This window comes from Oenanthe melanoleuca, chromosome Z (assembly GCF_029582105.1).
Source record: "Oenanthe melanoleuca isolate GR-GAL-2019-014 chromosome Z, OMel1.0, whole genome shotgun sequence".
Taxonomy (NCBI): Eukaryota; Metazoa; Chordata; class Aves; order Passeriformes; family Muscicapidae; genus Oenanthe; species Oenanthe melanoleuca.
Window position 1 is genome coordinate 15,374,150 of NC_079362.1, and position 23,596 is coordinate 15,397,745.

Here is a 23,596-nt window from a genome sequence, read left to right on the forward strand (position 1 = left end):
AGAGCCTTGTACAAGTGGTTGAAACATGCTAATGCAATTGAGAAGGAATTGAGTGAGAATTTCCTCTGTTTCTCATGCCTGTTTTGCAGTTCAAGTCTATCCAAATATTCTTGGGTTTGAATTTGCTTCAGAAAGAAGCTTCTTGCAAAGAGAACTGTTGCTCTATTTCAATGGTCTGTAAACCCCCTGAGCTGGCTGCTCTGTCTGCACACCCTCATAAACATGGGACTGTCTTTAAGCCATCACATTTCCCCACGTGCTCTTACATCTTGGCACACCAAGAGACTGAAATCAGCAGAAAACATAAGGGAGCCAGAGAAAAGTCAAATCACTTAGATGAATAGAGAAGCAGTGATTCTGATATTACTCTTTTTTCTAGTGACAAGTTTGGCCAGATTACAAAAAATAATAGTTAATAGTGCTCTGACTTGTGTTAATAGCACTCTGAATAGTGCTGCCCTTTGAGGCAGCAGGATAGTGGTAAACTTGTCTTCCATTTGACACTAAGCTTCTTAGTATCTTCATTGTTTTGTCTTAAATATGTCTATGTTTCAAGGTGTTTAAGAAGTTTGACTCTGGCATACTGTTTAATAGCTAAAAATGTAAAATTTTAACTTAGAATTGTATTCTGTGAATGTATGGCTGAGAACACTTGTAATTTATAAATGTCTGACAGTTTTTTCCCGAGGATAAAATTAGAAGCATCTCCACAAAACAAGAGGCTTCTCCTTTGTTTTCTGTCTATGCTTCCACATCTTCTGCCATTTTTATATCCCAGATACATGTAGGCTATACATCTACTGTGTCTTTTGAGACTCGAGGTGTGGTTCTATAGCAGCTAATTCTGCTTTGCATTCCAAATTCTGATTTAAAATCAGAGGCTTAATTTATTCGGGTATTAGGAATGTACATTGAAACTTACCACTTTATATAGACAGGTGCTACTACTCTGTTAGTGATTCTGTCATAAACTGGCTCTGCAGAGATACCTTTTTTGCAAGTGTAAATAGGATTAAAAACCATACATATGGATAAAAGCATCAGTGAAAACAGTAAAGAAAGGTTGCAGATACATCTTTATTTATGCATCCATCCTTTGTTACATTCAAAAATAGTCAAAAGGTTGCCAGCAAATAACAGAGAAACAAAATTGTCAAAAGACATCCTTTGCAGTAGACCTTTTTCTTTAGGGGTGGTATGGGGGATGTTAACATAAGTGACATGTCTTATAATTGTCCTGTAGTAAGAATCATAGTGATAAAGAAATGTCAAGAAGGGTGATTTAGGAAGGATTAACTGAAATAATAAACAATGTAGCATATCATGGATACATAGAATAGTTTGGGGTATATGGGGCCTTGAAGATCATCTAGTTCTAACCCCCTGCCATGGGCAGGAATACCTTCTGCTCGAACAGGTTGCTCAGAGCCCCACCTCACTTGGCCTTGAAAGCATCTAACTACATATTAGTTAGCTAGAAACATCATTGACTTACTGTTCACTTCTGTTGATCATGCTGATCTCACTGTACATGTCTTCCCAGTGTCAATCTATCGTAGATTACTCCATACAGAAGGAAAGACTTGATCCTTTTTGCAATCCGTCTATCAAGGCACTAGAAAAAGATCTTAATATAATGTATATGTATGTTACATAGATCTCTCTTTAAGGGATGCACATATAGGAAAATGTGTCTGGTCTCCCTGCCGTTGGCTGGGTTTTTAGAGAGCCAGGTCTCTTCTCTCCTGAGCCTTGTCCTGCAGGTCTTTCTGCTGGTTCCTCTGCAAGTGGGAAGGAAAGTCTTGTACAAAATGTGTACAATGTAGAATGTGTGCAGAATATTGTAAAATATGTAGAATATTGTAAATATGTTTATTTATTTTAGAATTTAGATTTAGTTTTGCTTTCTATGTGCTATTCTTTTAACTGTTGAAAAAATAAACTAAGTAAAGTGTTCTTTGTCATATAAGCACAAGCTAAAAATGTATGTAGCAGCAATTCCTTCATGTATATATGGAAAGTTTCATGTATGCAAGAAATGTGACCTAAAAACACCATTCAGGAATTTGCAGAGAGTTGCTAAAAGATATATTTTTTTAAAATACTAAACAAATTGTCCTACCTTTTCTCTGCTTGCCTTCCCAAAATTACCAAGATAGCCATGGAAAATGAATCAATAAACTGTTACTATTTTTCTTATAAGAGTTTTGTGTCTTTGTAAGTTGAGATCTATATGAAATCTGATTTGCAGGCTTAAGTTATACTAGCTAGCTTCTGTGAAAAAGGAATTTAGCCAAGCAGATGGTTTTAAATTTTTTGTAGTTGCATAATGGATAAATTTGCAATAACCTTTAGAGCACTCTTGTAAATAATTAATTTTATTCTTCTTTACCTAAATGACATTGAAATACTAACTAAAAGGGTAGACAGCTCAGATCCTTATAAGGGTCCAGTGCTGGATGACTTCCCAACTACCATGTAATGATTTAACCCCCTGAATTTTACCGTGGCCTGGTTTTCTTCTGTGAAATTTTTAGTAGACTAAGAAATGAGAGAACAAGTCTACTTGGAAATCTTTCTATTAAAGCATTTTGTTGTTAATGGAGAACTTACCACAGAGATTTCCCTTTCTTGTATAACCTATGACTCTTTCTCTAGAAGCAACTATTCTCTAGGAACAACTATTGTTCCTAGTTTGAAAATATTAAGGCTGAAACTGCTTCGATAAATCAGACTTGCAACATGTTAGTATCTTGAAGGAATCTGAACATCATATAGATTGCTATAAGTAATTTTCTTTGTAATATTCTTCCTAATTTTTACTGCTTTATAGTAAAATGTTCTCTAAGATAATTTGATAAGGTTTACTGCAGAGGTCACCTTTGGTGGTTTTTTCTGGTGTCTTCTGATCTAAAAATATTGGAATTATTTCATAATTACATTATTTCATAACCAAATACAGTCACTTTTTATTAATCTGTTGTGAAACACTTTAAGTATACAGTTTATCATAAGGAAGATAGAAGTTAAAGTAAGAATTGAAAGTAAATTTTGGGCAAATATGTTGAGACTTGCCAAATGTTTGATGGTAGTATAGAGCCTTGAGTTTGTATTGTCTTATGGACTTGACTGACCCGACTGACGATACAGTAATGTACGAGTCCTAAAGCTATTCAGGGAGAATTGATGCATACACAACCACTGGAATTTTCTAATGATGGTTTCCCACATGAGAAAGAAAAGAACTTCATGCAAGAGTTTATAATGCTCTGTAATAAAGAATGTTACTTGTAAAGTCAGTCTAATATTTTCTGTGGGTTTTTTTGTTTGTTTGTTTGTTTTGTTTTATTTGTTTGTTTGTTTGTTTGTTTGGGTTTTTTTTCTGTTTTCCTCTGTGTCTGTTGTCCCGGTGGGATTTTTGTGCTTTATCTTGCATTGTTGACCTTAAAGCTGAAGAAAGAGAAATAATTATGAGGAGCTGCTTTGGTATTCAGAACAGCAAAAGAACTATTTGCCATTTTCCCTTAAGGCTGCATGGGCCATAAGGAGTTTTCATAACAGTTCATTTATAGCAAGATTATATGATGATCAAAAAGACTGCCTGGAATACTACCAAAGTCCAGACTGACAACCTGAGACAAATGAATGCTGAATTTTGTTGGGTCATGAAACATATTTATCAAGAAAATGCTGAAGGGGCTACAGAGCCTGCTTCTTTTCAGAGCAAACTCATCATCTTTTCATGAAAAAAGAAGGGAAAAAAAGAAACAATTGCCCTTCTCTTTTACCCTTTCTATCGTCTTTTTCCCCCAGCTTCTTTTTTAGTGATCATGGATGACAAAATGGGTTATAATTCAATGCAATACTCAGGATTATTTTACTGCATTTTCATTTGCTTATAATTTATCATAATCCCCCAAGTAATCTAAAAGGAGCTGCAGGAGTCCCATTAAAAATTTGAATGTTTTTTCCTCTTCCTTTAAGGGAAGAACAAATCAAGATCAAGTGTAATCTATAAGATGCAAAAAGCAATCATAAGCTACAACATTCTTTCTTCTCTTTCTTTATGTTAATTTCAATTTACTTGAATCTTAGTTAGTCCTGAAAGGATAACTTAATTTAGAGGTAAGAACTTGGCACGTCCCTGAAATGTGTGTTTTAGAATAGAGTGGTTTGAGGATACATGTGCAATCCTGTGGTGCAGTTATCACTTTATGCAATTATTTCAGCAGTTTATCTTGTAGAGTTTTTCATGGTGCCTCTGTCCCTCCAGCAGAGTCTGCAAGATAAGCACCATCATCATGCTTGCACCAGCTCTCTCTGGAAAGGTTTGTTTAATTAAAAGTAGATGCAAACATCTTTGTATGTTCCAATGCTTCATTCAAGGTAGTAGAAGGAAGCTTTCGTGTGTTTTGTGACCTGCTCCTTTTAGAACCTGGAATGTTTAATCTCAAGTTGGTAGCCTACTTTCTCTATTTCAGGTTTCTATATATTTAAGCATTTTTATAACCAATATAACCAATATAAAAATATTTTGGAATAAATTTATTTCTACTATGTCAGGCATTCAAATATAGGCAATTGAAGTGTCTGTCTTGTCTGTTGAGTCTTAATATAGCTTCTTATAGCATATGCATTATGCTAATATGATCCATGATGAGGGTGTTATATATTATGATGTTATGAAAACTAGATGCTCTTCCTGTACCAGACCCTTGCCTCAGGCAGTTCTAAATAATTTTCCAGCAGTTGTCTCTTGTCTCCAGATCCATTCTGTGGCCATAGACCATATTTAGTCTATTGTATCAGTGATCTGCTCTGATAGCAATGATCTGCCCTGAGCTAATTCTCACTCCCTCTCCCCAGTGTGTATTAATGGATATTTTTCATTCTCCTACTAATGCATTGCATTTCACTGAAGTACCAGTGTGCCTTCCTGATACCACCATGGAATTCCTTTCTGATAATAGATACATGCTTTTAAAAAAAGCAACTTCCTTTTTAATTTAACAGTGAGTTTGTGTTCCTTGTTTTATCTACCTCATGTTGATATGTTTTGATTGCTGGCAGCTGGAAAGAGGTAGAGCTATGCCTTTACATGTAAATAGCTATGGAAATATCCAGTAATCTAATAGCATGGGAAGATTGTCAGAATTAGGTTTCAGCTATACTCAGCTTTTATCTAGATGTGTAGCCAGCTTCCAAAGGGGAGTTCAGCAAGGTCATAAGTCTGTCTTTGCAGATGGATAAAGTAACCTGTAGAGGTCTGTTCTGAATCATTTGGGATGCAAATTGCCTGTGCCACTGATGCAGAAACAAATCAGAGGTGACAGGTTTTATTAGCTCAAGTGTGCACTGCTCGATGTGAGCTGCCCTGACTCCCAGGCAGAACTGGAATGAGCACAGCCATTTCTGTTGTGCCTGTACCCAGAGTCACAGCCCCTGGAAGTACTCAGAAGATAAACCTGGACCTTCCAGATATGGCTTGGATATGGTTTATGGTGGTGCTTGGTTGAAGGTTGAACTTTATGATGTTGGAAGTCTTTTCCAACCCAAGGGATTCTATGTTCTTTACCCAAGCTCTGAAGTTACCTCTTCAACCCTGTTTATGCTGTCCTGCAGTTTGCTTTGCTCTGGCTTGGTTTCTTCTGAAATGTGCCTCCGTTGCTACTTTCTATGTTACAGCACTTCTTAACTTCCACAGGGTGTATTATGTCAGAAACATTGCAAAGAAAGCCTCGTGTCTTGCTTGACCTACCAGGCTCAGTTTTTGGCTTTTCTTGGAAAAGAGGGATCCAGGGCATAAAGCGAAGAAGTACTATAGATCCATTATAGGTGGTGCTGAAGAGCTGATACAATTTACTCAGTGTTTTGTGGAATTGCTCTTATTTTCTGCATGTAGTGATAATTCAGAGTATAGCACCAAATCATAGCTGTTTTTGTGCATTTTCTCTTGTTACTTGCACTGGAGCCAGTAGACCCATTTATAAGTAAAAACTCAGTTCTGAGACTGAGAAGTATATAATTTATTTATTAATATAAAGTACAATATCCATATTATCTTTAGCTTTTCTGCTAAATTAATTATCTTCCTTGATAAAGGAGAGCAAATGTTAAGAACAGTACATGTATATCATGGCTTACTTGAGCCTTAGATTAGTCCTCCTGTCTCTGAGGTGCCACTAATTTGATACACAGGCCTGGAATGCTGATTGATGCTGGGAAATATCTGAACTTCTAGTTTCGCATTGTGCAATTCAGCTGCTGCATTTTCTGCTTTGGTGTGTTTTTTGTTTCTGGAGGCAGTGAGATCTCTACAGAGATCTACAGAGATTTTTTTTTTTTTTTTTAATTTTCTAATTGCTTCTCTTTAGGGAGTCATTAAAACTTTAGTAATAAGGTTTTGCATGATCTGACCCATTGGTTGTGTTGGTTTTACATCCTCTGTAGCTGTCTTTTGTGAGCGGATTTCAGATCTGAGTCCTATCTAGCAGTCACATCCTGTACTGTACGCTGTCCAAAATCAATACAACAACAAAAAAAAGGTCAATCAAATTCCAGTTAGAGATAAGGTGCAGTGATAGTGACTGGCTTTGTTTTCTATTCGGTTCTCTTTGTTTTTTTCTAATTAAATAAGTTATCTTTTCATTATTAATGGTTACTGAAGCCACCTTCTGTCTACCCTACAGTTTCTATTCTCACAAACACCCGTCTGCTTCTCTCTCTTACTTCAGCCTCTTAAGTTTCCAGCTTCCATTTTGACTTGTCTCTCTGTCTCTGCAACTTGCTGTGCTTCCACCTGCGCCATCTCCTCTTGTTGGGCGTTTCACTCAAAGAACCAGAAACCTCCCATGGACTCTTCTCTCTGTGTGTCCAACTTTTCCCTCTCCTCACCAGCCCTCGTGCAGTTACATGCACACGGACATACAGACCCTGTTTCTTCTTCCTTGCCTTGCTCGTTGCCCTGTAATCCACATGATTCTTTTCCTCCCTCTTTGCTTCATGAATTCCAGATTATTAAGAAAAGTCAGATTTCTTTGTTAGGGTGTAGGTTGTGGTGATTAAAAATTCCTTTTGCCTCAGAGCTACTGTTTAGTAAAACAGGACGAAAGCTCTGGTCTCCTTTTATTGTAGCATTTCAGACTGCAGTTGTATTTTTATCTCTTCACATGTTCTAGGCTTTGAAGTTACTGTATTTTGTACCAATATTATACAAAATCAAATCAGCAAGTAGATGAAACTAGAAAATCCATTTCTATACTGAATAAAAACTACCAAGCATAAAAAATCAGTGAAATGTTTTGGTAGTTGCAAAAACTTCTGTATTCAACTTACTTCTTTTTATTCACTGTTATCCACTTCTTTTTTACTTTGTCTAGAACAGTTTTTGCTATAGTAGTTATTTAATATGTCTGTGTTTAAAAAAAATCTTTATTGTTTTTCTTTAGATTAAAAAACCCTCTGTTCTTCTGGTAAATTCTGTTTCACATCAGCTACCATGTCTCTCTAATCTGGAATAATTTTCAAGGCCTTCACTTATGGATTATTGAGCATAATACAGTTAGAGGAATTATTTATTGAAGAATGGAAGACCTCCTAGAGAAAGATGATTTCCCTTTCAGTTAGTTTCTGAAGTAGTTTTTATCTACACACTCAGAGTGGGTTTCCTTACAGCCACCATACTAAAATGTAAGAGTGCAGATAGTCTGGTTAGTGTTATATTGGCAGCACAGAAAAAAAGGGATGCTAGCTGTTGATGTCTCACCATGATTTCTGGTTTCATTTTGACAGGTGATGACAGACTGTTTTGGATACTTATTTCACATGGGATATTGGCTACATGCTCTACCTTATTTCATCCACCTGGCATCTAAAGCAGGACTGCTGAGCATTGTCAATATTTCTTTTATTTTGATTATCATATGTCGCTGGTCTGTCATCCCGTTGAAAGGAAGTCAAACAGCACATATAAATGTGTTGTAACCTTCTTCTTGTTTTCATTTTATCACAGTGCAGTTATTTTGTGCTTGTTAGTCATCTCTGTTCTGGTCTCATCAAAGGTTGTCTGCTAAAAAGTCATCCACAGCAGAGTTCTGGTACAAGCCATATTTTCTCTGTGTTTGCTTCTTTTGCTGCTGCCACTCCTGTCCTTGGGTCTCAATACACACAATTCTTTTTTTTTTTTTTTTCTTTCTTCATCTTTTGTTTTCACATACAGGTATTTCTACTCATACTTCATTACTGCCATTGTTGATTTTACTTTTGCAGCACTTTGCATGGTTATAACAACTTTTACTTGATTTGCTTAACAGGAAAAATAAAGTTTTAACTGGATTTCACAATAGTACTCGGTAAGCAGTTAGAAAAATAAACCTTGGGTTTATTTACAATTTCTGTTACTACATATATAAAATAAGAGAACAAAAAAAAGTGAAAGCACTGCACTGCACACAAATGATGCATTAGTTGAAAAGTGAAGGCACAGTAGTTTATTGAAAATGAGTGTTTCACGGTTTTAAACCCTTGTATTTTAAATGGCTTGTCAAATAGCTTCTTACATACTTAAAAAACATATCTCCTAGAATTCCCTAGAGATGCATGTTTACTATTTTAAATTAATAGTTTTAAGTAACGCCATTTGTGTTTGTGTTTTAGATCCCACATATATGGGATTAAGATACTGGGCAATAAAGGAATAAATAACTTTAAGATTACTTGAAATACTGACCATTTAAGTTCTCAAACTGAGAATGCCTTTTAGAGTTTCTACAGTATAACTTAGTATAATTTATAATAATTGGTATTGTATTAAAACTGTTATTAATATCTGTATAATAATTTATAATATTATTAGGATATGAGATAGAGATACAATATATAAACAATATATGTCTATATGCCAATTCAGTGGGAGTTTTCCCATCATCATTTCAAAACATATTTTAGTTGTCAGAATGATGCCAAGAATGCCTAGAGCAAGCAGATAGGTGTCACTGTGGACACCAGCTCAGGCAAACACTGAAATATGTGGTCATAGTTGATTATAAATGCAGTCAAATCAGAGATTGCCATAACTACATACTCTGTAAACCTGTTTAACATTTTTCATTGTTGTTACTTGAATTTTTGGTTTCTTCTCATAGATCACAGGGTTTTTGTTCCTTTTCAAAGCAATAGTTTGCTTATTTGTGTGCAGTGGAGCGAACTGTTTTATTACCATGATATGTCACTTATTGTGCAACAAGAAGTTTATGCTGTGAAGCACAGTTAACACTAGAAATTGCTGATATGTGGTATTTTCACTCTCAGAATTCCTGCATGTAATGAAAAATATTTCCCATTCACAGCAAAATACATGAAGGGCTATGTTCAGGAACACAGTTTTAACAGGCTGCTCTCATGGGATTTCTGCTTAAGCCTATGCTAGTATCAGAATGTTGAGGATAATCAGATTTAGCTTAAACATTGCGTATATTGTACAGAGTGAAATGGGTGTCAATTGTTTTAGTTTGTCTGCTACTAACACTTCTTTTAAATTAATATTAAATAGAATATTTGGAAGATGTTTGTGCTGGCTTGGCACTAAAGACAGCCCATGGAAGTGATTTTTCTGAGAGGAGCAGCTAGGTTTCCTCTATGTCTGACAAAGTCAGTCAGTGATTGGTTTTGAGAACTGACAGCTGGATAAAGCAATGACAGAGATGGGCACGCCTCTGTGACATTCACATTTTAAAACACAGTAACGATGGGAAAGCTCTCTTTCCCTTCTGGCCTCAGTACAGGTAACACTGGCCCAGGCAAGGGAGGGCAGGCTCTGAGGCAGGGCTCGGCAGCCCCACAGAAGGGGAGGCCAGGCTCGCACAGCTGCTGAGGTCCAGGTTTCCTCCCCGCGCCCGGTGCGGGCTCACTGGCCTGGAGCTGCTCCGGGCGGCCAGACTCGCCCCATGCGGCACCTGCACAGCATGCAGGAGAGACGCTGGGCCCTGCTCTGGCAAGGCCCCCACCCTTTGCCTGCCAAGCAGGAGGAGGGAAGACCATCAGCCCACGGCTGGAATTGAATGTAGCAAATGCCAGAGAACAGTCATGCAGCCAGAGCAGCCACCATCTCTTCTCACTGGGCCCTGCGATGTTGGCCCAGCCCCCAGCGCGGCCTGAAATTCTCCACCCCAACTGCTCCTGCCACTGCCCAGGCAAGGTATTAACTCTTTCACTGCCCAGAATGTGACTTGCAGACACTTTGTTCTCCCTCCTGAGTGAAACAAAAGGACCAAGATGAGGATATGCACAGAAAACAGAATGAAAACACCAAAGTCAGACAGAAGGAGGAACATCAGGTCCCAGATGGATGAAATTGATGGAGATGCCTTGCTCTTGGACTGAAATTTCTTTCTTTTAAGCTATGGAGAAGAGACTCTCATTTCCCTATAACTCAGAAAGGCATTATGGGGTGGATGGATGTTCTTATTGTTAACATGAGCAGAGGCATTTGTGCTAAAGTAAGCAGATGTTGAAATGGCTGTGATCCCATAGGTTTGAATTAAGAGGAGAGATTAAGATCCCTGCTGTCCCCCAGGAAAAAGAAGAAGGAAGATGTCAGTTTTTAAAGACAAAACAGCTTTTGTTTGAACTGTTATAATCGTTAAAGTGTGGTCTGTAAATTGATATGGTCCTCAATAATGATTGTGGAAAGATTATTAGTTGAAGAAGGAGTTTTTACATAGTAATCAGATTTCCATTCTCCTGGGTGGCTGATTCACTGTGACATTGTGTTGGTTTCACGTGCTTGGGGGGAGGGGTGGATTCACCTCCGAGCAGGCTCCCCTGAAGCTGGGGAGTGGGAGAGGCTCTCCCATCTCTGGGAGCTTCCCCTGTGGGCTGCTGCCACCAATCAGAGAGCTGATTTGGTGATGGACAGCTCGGGAAACCAATGAAAAATTATTTCGCTTTCCCAAGTTACAGCGGCTCAGCTTTGTTCTCTCTCTTTTTCGGCTTCCGGTCTCCGGGGGTGGTGGTGGTTCCCGGGCCGGGGGCTGCGGCCCGGCTCTGGGCTCGGCCTGGAGTCCGGCCCGGTGCCCCGGCTCTGCGGGGGGCCCAGCTCGGCACCCCGGCTCTGCTGGGGCCCGGCTTGGGACCCCGGCCCCGGCTCTGCGGGGGGCCCGGCCCGGCCGCATGGTCCCGCCCCCCCTCCCTGACCGCGTGGCCCCGCGTGGCCCGGAGCTCCCCTCTCCACGTGGCATGGCCGAGCAGGGGGGATCGGGGAGCCAGCAAAGGCTCTCCCTTCCCCCTTCCCTCCTCCTTCTGAGAGAAGAGGCCTCCAGCTGCCCCTGCTGTTTCTTCACGATCTGGATACAATTGTAACTTCTTCATGCCTGGATAAGATCCTCGATTTTTCTAAGCTCTCCGGAATGGGAAGGAATAAAGCCTGGAGACTTCAGAAGTCAGCGCAATGAAGATAAAGTTCCTGGTGGGAAGAGATTGAAAAGATGCGAACTGATAAGTAGCTGAAAACCTTTCTGTGGGCTAAGGGGATGGTGACTTTACTAAAATTCCTTTAAACTGTGAAATATACTTGGGGAGGTTTGGATGCTTGAGAAGAAGAACCTTATTTTTGCCTTGGAGGAATATAGCTCTCTGTTCTGGGACTGAAATGTGAACAGAGACATTTAATAGAGAAAGAGATGATTTTTTTGCCTTGGAGAATTGGAGCTCTCTCTCTGTCTTGGGACTGGAATAAAGACAGAGACATTTGATAGTAAAGAAGATGAAGAGAATCTTGTTTTTCAGCAGCCTGCCTTTAAAAGTACTACCCCATGTGTGTAACATAACCCATAGCACAGCTCTAAAAGGACTGTGACAAAATGGGAGGAAAAATCATAATCTGCAATATTTTTCCCGGGCGGATGTGGATTGTGAAAGTAAAAGACGCCCCCTAAGCCATAACCAAAAAGGGACTTTTCTCTCTTAAGTAAACTGAACTGATTATTTGAATGTATCACTGACTGAAGTGCTCTCTGTATGTTTCTTGGTAAGAAATGCTGAATGAAGGGGAGGAGGAAACAATCTAGGGGTCTTATTCTGAATATTTTTTTTTTTTGTGTTATTAATAAATTTCTTCTTGTACCTTTCTAAGTTTTAAGCCTGCCTTGTCTCTACTCCTGGGTCCCGTCTCTAAAACAAATTAAATATATTAAAGCTGGCAAACCCAAGTCACACCATGACAGACATCAAGGCCACAAGAAAACTTTTCTTTTGGAGAAATCTCCATAGATTGAAAAGAGAAACTTCTCTCTCAAGTAAATTGGTGAAAGACTGTTTTTAGAGATGGTAAACTGATTTGTTTCTGTATGTGTTTGGTGTGAAAGAAAAGAAGTTGTGGAGGGAGGAGAAGTGTTCTGAAAGTTTTATTCTGATGCTTATTACTTTTTCTTGTAGTTTCTTGTAATAAAGTTTTCCTTTAAAGTTTGAGCCTGTTTTGCCTTCCTCCTAATCCTATCTCACAGCAGGAAATGAGTAAATAATTCTAGTGTGTGCATTGGCAATTTGACCAACAGTAAACCCACGACATAAATTGGTGCATTGGCCCAGAAATTGGCCCAGAAATTGGCGAACCAAATCCACTACACGAAATTGGTTTTTCTGCCTGGTTGAACCAAAACCGCGACAATGTTTTTGCCATTTCTATGCAAGGACAGATACAAGAAAACAGGACAGCTGTGAAAACTCCGAGACTGATTAATGTAATTAAAACTCTCTCTTGGTGATAGACATTAAGTGCACTGTATATAGCTTGACATACGGTGATGTTTTTGCTGGAAATCCTAGAATTTTGTACAGTGCATATCACACTGAAAATTAACAAGTCTGAATCACTTCCTGATGGTAGTGAATAGCATTGGCAGGTAACAGGCATGTGCTTTGTGAGTTTGACATATTCTGATGTAAGCAACTGAGCAGCTTTTAATATCATTCAGAAAGAAACTGTTGAAAATTGGAATATTAATCTGATTGCCTGAGCATATTGGAAACTGATTGATAATATGTATTATTTTTAAAAATTTTAATGGATATGGTTGGGTTTTCTTTTGTTTAAAGTTTATCTTAAGTTTCCTTGTTGTCTTTAATATTTTGTTATGTGAGAACAGATAGTTTCACTGTTGATTGTGGAGAGCATTAACTTATTTATACAAAGAATATGAATTGTGAGGATTATAGTTTATACTGATGTTGTTATAGCAAGTTTTTTTAAATAGAGAATTTTTCAAGATTTTGATGGCATTTGTTTCTGCGGGTTTCTTGCATGTTTGTGTTCTTTCCTTTTTTGTTTGTTTTTTTATTTATTTTTTTTTTCCCAGAATATCAAACTGAGCTTATCTGTCTTTTCAGTTCTTCAGTTCTTCCTTCTGAAAGTTGTCAGCAATTCTTAATCTTCAGTATTGAAACACTGGCTAATTGACAGTAGAGATTTTTTTTAAGATCTTAAATGTCTTTTAAGGTCTTAAATGTATTTTTATTAGCTACCTTGATTTACTGCTCTCATTCAAGTAATTTGACAGTTTGTCAAGAAGGGAATACTTCACATTCATAAAGGCATGTAGTGATACTTTCTCATTAGAAGATTATTCCTGCGTAGAGAGCAGTGAGGTCTCAGCACATAAATAACAAAATTTTCATCAGCTTGTTGTGTGTGTTGGGGAACTGAATTGCTTAAAACTTATTTTTAGCTGTCTTCTGTAACTAGAATAATTCAGTTTACAAGCACAAGAAATGATCCATAATTAATTGGAGTGTTTATCTTACTTCCCACTGTCAATACCTACTTTGTACCAGTTACCAGACTATGTCAGTAACCTCTCAGATTAAAGAAAAGGTGACTATTACCCAGTCCAGTTTGCAGTAGTCATCTGTCCTTTTTCACTGGAATTTAAAAGTCAGTATAGGGTATTTCAAATTGGCTTTAGAGTCAAGGCAATCCAGCCACCTCTTGCTCTCCCATCTGTGTGTTACCCAGTCTGGGAATAAAGGGCACCTCCAATATAATGTCTGAACGCATTACAATTACGCTTCATAACATCTGACTTTTTTCTTTAATATTGTCTTACTTTATTTCTTACACTATGAAATATATATATAGATAGCCTCCTAAAGAAATCACATATGAAACTTTTAATATAATGCCGTCATTTCCTATTGCTAAGAAAAGGCAGTACATAAAATTGTGTAACAGGTTGCAAGAAAGAATCCTAATAGTCAGTTCAGTCCTAAATGAAAGGAAACAAATACTGGAGCAATGACTGGCTACTGTCAAATATATATTTTAGACAAATCTTTAATACATTTATATTGACTTCGCAGTGTTTTCATAACATTATTCCAGCTCAACCTTGTCCTATATCAGTTTTTCAGAATATTTTTTATTAACACTGTTTGCTTTTTGGAAGTTCTCCACCCTGACCCCTCTCACTTCTCAGATGGGAGAACAATGACTTTGCCCCTCCAAGGCAGAAGACTCTGAAGGCACTGTAATAACTGTTCACCTTCCACTGCCCTGGTCAAATGTCCAGCTAATATTGCCCAAAAAGAAAACACTCCGTCACTCCTCCAGCACATCAGTGTAGAATTTGAGAAACATAACTGCAAATGATCAGTTGAAAAGTAATTACTTTCATGTAGCTAATAGGACCTAACATCTTTATTCACAATTAATAATTCTGTGATTAGAGAAGAATATGTCACAGATTATCACTTGTTTTTGTCAACATTTTTTAAGTAAGTCTGTATTTTATGTACACTGGTGAAGACTAAGTATATCAAAGGCAGGCTATGCAATTTTCACTTTTAAGCACCTAATATTTAAGGGAAAATATATTTTTGAAAGATGAGTTCCTTCCTGTTTCTAGCCTCAAACTGATGCGATGAGGAGAACAGCTGCATTTTGTTTGGTCTTGCTCCGCTTATGAGAGATAAATGTGAGTATCCTATCAGTTTGTCTCACTGTCAATCTGTCTGATTTTCTAGGAGGTGATTTCCTGTCATTCCTAAGAAAGAAGAAGGATGAACTGAAAACCAAACAGTTGGTGAAATTTTCATTAGATGCTGCCTCTGGTATGGCATATCTTGAATCTAAAAATTGTATACATAGGTAAGGAAGATTTTTTTTTTCTCACGATTGTACCTTTGCTTAGTGGAAATGCAAGGTGTTAAAAGGTGTGTGGTGTTTATTATAATAGGAATGAGCCTCTCTGATTTTAAAAAAATGCACTTTTTCTGAAAGCTGGTCATTATTGCTTGTCTAGTTAAAAATACTCATTTGGGTAAAATATAAGTGCTACATTATTTGATGTCTATAGTTTGGTGCTATTAATAGAAGTTTAAAATTCTTTTTCACCCCAATGATATGCATTATAAGAAGCCTGATTCATACAGTGAAAATGAATCATAGCAAGAAGCAGCCTGTGAGGCTTATGTTATGTCTGAAATTTACAAACACCTGCTGGGCCAACAGAGAAGTTGAGGTACGTTTGAAGTGTGCTTCAGAAAGATCCACTGGTTTCTCAGATAATAGAGAAGCGCTAAAGTTCTGTGTATTAAAATATTAATTGCCTGGACTACTGTCTCTGAAATATAAAAGAATTTTTAGCATTATACTGTTGGAGTTTCTTATTTCTATTCCTACAATTCCTTTTTCTTGTTTCTTCTCCAGTTTGATTCTGCTGTTGCTGTTTATACTCCATTTGTATCAAAGGGGATGGAATTAGTTTCCACCTGGTTTTTGTCTCTCAGAATAGCACAGTATATACGCTGCTTAATGCTGTGGCTGAAATACAAGATATAGAGATAATGATGATCCATTTCACAGGAAAAATTATGAAGAATGCTTTCATTTCTGATGTTGATGTCTTATACTTTGCAGAACATCTGTAGGTGAGCTGTGTGACACCTCACTTACATAATCAGTTCATTTGGGATTTAACACCTTTCTGGTGAATGCTGTTATCAGAGACCTGAGTAGCATTTCTGCATTTCTCTTAGATTTTTATCAGCAGTGAATGGGTCAGTTGCAATCCTGCACATCACATTAACTCAAGCAACTCTGCAAGATCATAACATAAGAAACAGTGAGACAAAAAAAAAGGATTGTAAGCATTCTGTCATAGCAGAATGTGTTTCAGGCTGGCTTTGTTTGTCAAGGATATAATGGCATAAAAATCAGAGCAAGTAACAGCATTAGTGATTTACACTAGCCTCATAAATGCTCATAAGTGCTTAATAACTCCTGTAACACTCAGATCAGTGTTAAATCTGAAGTGACTGTTTAAGCTCTTGTGTTCGTAGAATATTAAACCAAAGATAAAAATAGTAGCTGGATAGCTGAAGTTTGTAATTGCAATTACTGAAAAAAGCAGTATTTATTAATTAAATGATAGTTTTATAAATTTTTTTAACACTGGAAAAAGGGTATTCTTGCACAGGTGTGTGGAATAGAACTGTTCTAGTAGCCATAGATGACAATGTGGCTTCACTGTATCTCTAGAGATGTGTGGAGCATTGTCCTATCATGTGAAGATTTCATTGCTTCTTTGTTTTCAGTTGTAAATCTGAATATGAATGTGTCATGTAGTTCCCAAGTCAGGAAAAAGAGCTAAAATCTTGTTGCTGTATGAAGGGTTACAGCGCGGCGAAAGAACACAGCAACAAGGCACTCCCTTACTTGGTGCAAGAAAGAGCAATTTATTGAAGGAAGCCATGGCTTTAAATAAGATAGTTCATGAAAAACAGAATACAGACAGTTCATTGGACAGAGAAAGACACCTCTTCTCCCTGGCTTTCCCATGGATCCAGCAGGTGTTTATCTCTCTTACTATTCTTTCTCTTGTGTTGATAGTAAAGAAAAAGACTCTAGCCTGGGAAAAATTCTGGCCAGAGCTAAGAAAGTTTCATGGCCTGAGAAAAAGACTCAGAACCTGAGAAAAAGGCCTGGCTAAAATGTGCCTAGGCCTTCAGCAGTGCCCACAACTCCCCCTTCTAGTATAAAAAAACCAGAAAAGAAAGAGAAATGTAATCCTCCACAGGGCCCTTGCAAAGGAGAACAAATGCCACTTAGGAGATCTGTGGACAGCTGAAGTGCCTAGGGAAATCTTCGCACCTGGTGCTTTTTCCCTGCAAAACCAATTCTAATACAATAGCAAAAGCCATCACCATTCACCAGACTTAGAGTGATTATTATAATACAACAATGAAAACTATGTCAACAGTTTCAACATGATCAGATGAATGTCCATTCCCTGCTTATAGAGGGATCATCTGGTCAGTGTTTTCATCTGGTTGGTGTTTGGTGAGCTGGTCAGCATATGAAAGCTGTTCTACCACAGGGACAGCATCAGGAACAGGCACAGGAAAACCCTGAGCCTTTCTCATTTGAATATCATCATTGCAAGTTTTCAGTTCCTCCTTTTCAGCAATGGGATGGAGCTCAGAAACATCTACCCCAGCACTCCCTCCTCCCATGCCCACTGCAGAAATGAAACCAGCCCCTGCAGCTCCCCCCTTTAAAGTGAAGGCAAAGCCATCGTTGCTGTCAGCACAGGGTGGGAGCAGTGAAGCAACTGGAGACACTGATGGGAGGGGTCTGTTCGTGACCGGACAGGGAGGCAGATCTGCTCTGGCTGACGAAAGCAGCGCTGGGGTCGGCATCCCTTCCGGGTGAACAAGCGAGGGAAGAAGAGAGGGCGACCCTGCCTCTGCCAAAGCAGAGAAGGGTAGCTCAGACCCTGCCTTGGCGGGCAGGTCGGTCCTCAACATCGGAGAGGAGGGAGGCGCCGGCACCACCTCCTCCGCTGGTGTGGCTGGTGCCGACGGCTCCCTCTCAGCAGGCGGGTCACGGTCAGACAGCATTTAGACGGACAGGCCAGCACCACCCCCACCTTTTCAGGTGGAGGCACTGCCTCGGCAGGCGGATCGAGCAACGGCACCGGCACGGTGGAGGGGCTGGCTTATGGCATCACCCTCTTGGGAGCAAGCAGCACCGCCAGGGCGGGGGGGCTGCTCCCCCAGGCAGCGCGGGCTGCAACGGGAGGCTGCTCCCAGCCGGTGGTCTCTGCAAGGCGTCAATGCCCAGCGCCGCTAGCGTGGTGTGGCCAGGATAGCAGACAGACTCTTCCTCTCTCTGTTCTGAGCCTGCCTCACTCTCTGAACTTGCCTCGCTCCATCCAGAGCCTGTCTCACCCCCCTCGCCCTCCTCCATTAACCTTTGATTACTGATCACCCAGCTGCTTAACAGAGGGGAAAGTGAGACATCCCTTCCCCACAGAGCTCCATACAATCTATCTCCTAGCTCTCCCCAAGCCTTCAAAGAAAAGGCCACACCTTGATCCTCAGAAAACCCACTCTCCTTGGCCCAAGCTAACAAAGCAACCAAGTCCTTGTCCAGAATTGGGGCGTCCAAGACTTCAAGAACATCCCTCCAAATTGAGAGTATGGTTTCCTCCTGTTTCAATAGGCGGTTTCCCATTATTACAGAATTTCCCACCTAGCTTCTATTCCAGGAGGGGGAAAATCACAGAGAACCTCTCTCAACAGGAGAAAACAGCTCCCAGATGCCAATGAGGCCGCACAACTCCGCTCTGCATGGCTCTGCACACTGCAGGGGCTCCGCACACTGCCACCGTTTTCGAAGGCTCCTGAGCTAAAAGCTCATATTACCTCTCTTGGTGGTGTAAGGAAAATTAATCCACAAACACCAGAGGTTTATGTCCAAAAAGAAGACAGAGGAGTCCTTTTTTGCTTCCTTCAAATAAAGGGAGAGGCTATGGGGCATTCCCCTGGGATCTCTCAAATTTTTGGAGGACGCAGCCTCCCTTTTTATCCTGATTTCCCGACCGCTTTTCCCTCTCTCTTTCCCCATTGGCTGAGGTACTCGAGAGGCACAGACTTCCCGGAACGCCTGACACCTGATACCCTCTAATGTATAACCCTCTCTTTTAATTTTTAATTCTTGTAGAATTCATAGTTTCCCCCCCATTGCTTCTTTCATCTCCTGTTACCCAGTTTTATTTACCAGCAAACCTACAGTTTGTTTGTAAAGGCAAATCTACTTTTCCATTCACCAATCAGTGTAATCCCTCCCACTTTTTCTTTTATCTCTAGGTGCTGACTTTATCTGCCAACAGATCTACAACTTATTTGTAAAGACAAATGTAACATTCCTCTCAATCCCTCCCCTTTTTTTATTTTTAGTAATTGTCTTTACAAACTTTAGCTATCATTGTCTTAATTTCTTGTTCTTGTGTCTTTTTTGGTTTTGCAATTATTTGCAGTGACATCAATTTTTGTCCTTTTGTAGCCATCTCTGGGTCAGTAGGCATGGCTATAACCTGCATCCCCTTGATCACATGTTGAATAAGTTGTATTAAGCAAGGGATCATGCATGGTAGAAAGATTAGAGTTGCTACAGCACATAACAGGAATAAAAGCAGTTGTTTAACCCACAGTCCACCAGGTAGCCACGAAAACATGTCCCATTCCCGTCCTTTCTACTCACTCCTTGAATAACCACAGATCTTTTTGACAATTTCCCCCCCCTAGGTATAAAATTTAAGGTGGATCGGGAGGCCCCTGTGTCTACCAAAAAGCACACCTCCTCTCGATCCGGACCCACCTTAAAAGTTATCAAGGGCTCCTGAGTGGTGGGTCCTTGATATAATAGGAGCCCCTAACACCCCTGACAATCAATTTCCATTATTCTCTGGACTTCCTCCTCCTGAGGGTCCAGCTTTTTCTGCGGACACTCATTTTTCCAATGCCCTGCAAATAGCACACTGGTTCCTCTCCAGCCGCGGTTTGGGTTGGCTTTCCCCTGCCGAAGAGGGAATGCCTCTGCCACTTCCCTGTGGCCAACCCCGTCCCCTCTGTCCCAGGGGACCCCTTGAACCCTGCGGTTTATTCCTCCGGGGCTGCAAAATCTCTGCCATCATCTTTGCCTTAGCCTTTGCCATTTCCTCATCCCTTCTTACATATATCTGCTGTGCTTTTCTAACCAATTCTTCCAGAAGCTTATTTTGCCACTCTTCATCTTTTTGTACTCCTTTTCTTATATCAGGCCAAGCCTTAGTAACAAATTGTACTTTCAGCAATGTGTCAAAGGCTGGCCCCTCAGGATCCATCCCCCCATGTTTCCTCAAGGCATCTGTAATCCTCTCCAACCAATGAGAGGGACTTTCCTGTTTTTCCTGTTCTAACGACACAGCCTTAGCTACATTGTTAGCTTTGGGAGCCGCTGGCTTGATTGCCCTGATCAGATAAGCACAGTAATCACGGAGGCGAGCCAAACTAGCCTGGTTATTTGGGTCCCACTGGGGGTCCGCCTGGGGGATAGCATCATCCACTGTAGGTGCATTGGGTCCAGCCCCCCCTGCTGCTTGTGGATGTTCATTCTCCCACAGCTGCTGAGCTTCCTGCAAAATCATTCGTTTCTCTGATGACCCAAACAAAATTCCCAAAAGAAAATCCCAATCCTTCCATGTATAATCCACATTTCCCAAATATTCCTCTATCTGTTCCCCCACCCCTATGGGATCATCTAAATATGGGGGTAATTCTTTTTTCAACCCTCTTATATCCTGGGTAGTAATTGGTACAATCACAAACCCAAATCCTCCTCCTTGACCCCCCAAAGGAACTTGACGGAGTGGCATCTGGTGTACACCTGTCTCTTGGGGGGTTTCTGATGCCCTAAATTGAGTTCCTCTTCTGGTTCTAGGGGGTGACACCACATGCTGCTCCCCTCCCCCTGCAACATCGTTATTCTCAGGTGGGGCTGTAGGAATAAAATTTCCATGATCCCTTTGCTCTGGAAGTTGAGGGTACAGGTGACCTGCGGCTGGCCCTGGGTCAGCTGGCAACACTGGAGGACAAGATGGGGGAAGGTGCTGAAAAACATCCCAATCCTCCCCATTTTCGTCCTCCTCCCCTTTTTCTTCTTCTCCATTTATTTTTCTTAACACATAGATTTCTCCTGTTGTTTGTCTAACCCATATTAATCCACATTCCCTTTCAATCCTCCCTTTCCAATTCTTCTCTAAATACCTCCACAGAATATGACACAAATGAATTTTATCTGATCCATAACATGGCCACAAAAGCCCCTTTTCCAACTTATACTCCGGCCACACAAAATAACAATATTTTACCATTATTTCCCTAGTTACTTCTGGGTGAACATACAATCTGTCCCAAGACCTCAGCATTCTGCCCAAGGGACTCTCCGGGGGTATTATGGGATCCTTTTTGCCACAACCCTTTCCTGGCTTCACCCTTCTAACCCTCCATGGGTTCCCCGTTTCACCTGTGCACCCCTCCATGTGTGCCCTCCCAGGTGTACCTGTGCTGCCCTCCATGGGCGCCCTCCCAGGTTTGCTGCCCTCACTGGTGAGATTTTCAGTGGTCCTTCCCTGCAGACTCTTCACGGACCCTTGGTCTGCCACTTGTCTGTCTCCTGGACAGTCTCGGGAACCCAATCGATCGCCCTGGGCCAGTCGGCACCCAGGGAAGCTGATCACCGAAACTGGGTGAGGCGCGCCTTCAGCTCCACTGCTGCGTGCCGCCCCGGATGGTGGAAAAATCCCGGAGGAGCCCCCAAATTGTAAGGAAAATTAATCCACAAACACCAGAGGTTTATGTCCAAAAAGGAGACAGAGGAGTCTTTTTTCTTTATTTGAATAAAGGGAGAGGCCATGGATCTTTCCCCTGGGATCTCTCAAATTTTTGGAGGACGCAGCCTCCCTTTTTATCCTAATTTCCCGACCGCTTTTCCCTCTCTCTTTCCCCATTGGCTGAGGTACTCGAGAGGCACAGACTTCCCGGAACACCTGACACCTGAAATTACCCTCTAATGTATAACCCTCCCTTTTAATTTTTAATTTTTAATTCTTGTAGAATTCATAGTTTCCCCCCTTGTTGCTTCTTTCATCTTCTGTTACCCAGTTTTATTTACCAGCAAACCTACAGTTTGTTTGTAAAGGCAAATCTCTTTTTCCATTCACCAATCAGTGTAATCCCTCCCATTGTTTCTTTTATCTCTAGGTGCTAACTTTATCTGCCAACAGATCTACAACTTATTTATAAAGACAAATGTAACATTCCTCTCAGTGGGAGAGGAGAAAAGCTGATGATTTCCACGGGTCTTCTGTCCTGCCGTAGTCAGGGGGGTCTCCGCAATGTCCCAGATAGCTCTCTGACTCCGGCCATTGTCACGGCTCTGGTCCTGGCCCCAGGTTCACAGACCTGTTTTTCTGGGCTTTTTAGTCTGCTCAGTGCAGCTCTGGCTAGAAAACCTAGCACAGGCTGTACCCCGGTTACGACAGACCTCCAGGGTCCATCCCGGTTTTTGCAGGCTGATCAGCTCTGAGCTTATCCCAGTGCTGTCCGTCGGTCAGAGATTGCTTAAGGCGATCCCGGTCCACTCGAGTAATGATCTCTCGGTGGGACCTCCAGATGTTGCTGTATGAAGGGTTACGGAGCGGCGAAAAAACACAGCAACAAGACACTCCCTTACTTGGTGCAAGAAGGAGCAATTTATTGAAGGAAGCCATGGCTTTAAATAAGATAGTTCATGAAAAACAGAATACAGACAGTTCATTGGACAGAGAAAGAGACATCTCTTCTCCCTGGCTTTCCCATGGATCCAGCAGGTGTTTATCTCTATTATGATTCTTTCTCTTGTGTTGATAGTAAAGAAAAAGACTCTAGCCTGGGAAAAATCCTGGCCAGAGCTAAGAAAGTTTCATGGCCTGAGAAAAAGAACCTGAGAAAAAGGCCTGGCTAAAATGTGCCTAGGCCTTCAGCAGTATCCACAAAATCTAACCTTTTTTATTAATGCCAATGGACACAGCCTGGGTAACATGTACTGCAGTACAAGAAGAAGAGAACTTCTTTCCCCTTCTTTACGTTTTAACTTCTAAAATATTATTGAAATTTGTTTATTATCACATATTGTCATAGAAGGTTATCACAGGTTATTCCTTAAAGAATTTTGAGGAATTCTGAATTTAAAAAAAAAAAAGAGTTTTAAAGTGTAGCCAAACAAGCAAACCATGTGTTTAGGAAAACTGCTTACTTTTATGAAACACACAGGTTAGTGAATCAAAATATGCATTTCCTATGTTAGTTTACCAGTCTTATTTTCTTCCATGTACAACATTCTTTTTTGTTTTATTTGGTTAGCCATAGCATGTGCTTACTTTATTAATGAGTTAATTCTTCTAAATTTGAGAGGTAAATGTAATGAAAATTTGAGAATCAGGCAAACAACTAACTAAGTTGGTGGTTTTTGCAGTAATGGTGAAGGAACTTGTGTTGCTTGGTTTTCCTTTTAATTACTAACACAGGTTGATTACAAATGCTTACTAGGAAAATAGCTCAAGTTTTAAAATGTGTTTGACCAATGGCTACACTGCAATTTAATAGGATTATCATACATAGAATTTTGCTAGGTCTCTTCCCTGTTTGAGCACTGATCCAGGATTTCTGGATACCCTGCGGATTGGCTGGAGGTGCATCAGTCTAGAACCCCTGTCTGCCACAGATGCCCAGAAAAACAGGG

At 40.3% G+C, this 23,596-nt stretch overlaps 1 protein-coding gene across 2 annotated transcripts in view; it reads left to right on the forward strand.

Annotated features, from left to right (window-relative positions):
* Nucleotides 1–23,596, forward strand: part of FER (FER tyrosine kinase) — a 165,284-nt gene that overhangs the window by 108,666 nt on the left and 33,022 nt on the right. The window contains exon 17 of one of the 2 annotated variants that reach the window (XM_056513421.1): nucleotides 15,016–15,139. In XM_056513421.1, the coding sequence (XP_056369396.1) occupies nucleotides 15,016–15,139 (124 nt within the window). Of the gene's footprint in view, nucleotides 1–7,791; nucleotides 10,751–15,015; nucleotides 15,140–23,596 lie in introns of those variants that run through there. The other variant, XM_056513422.1, reaches the window with a different exon arrangement.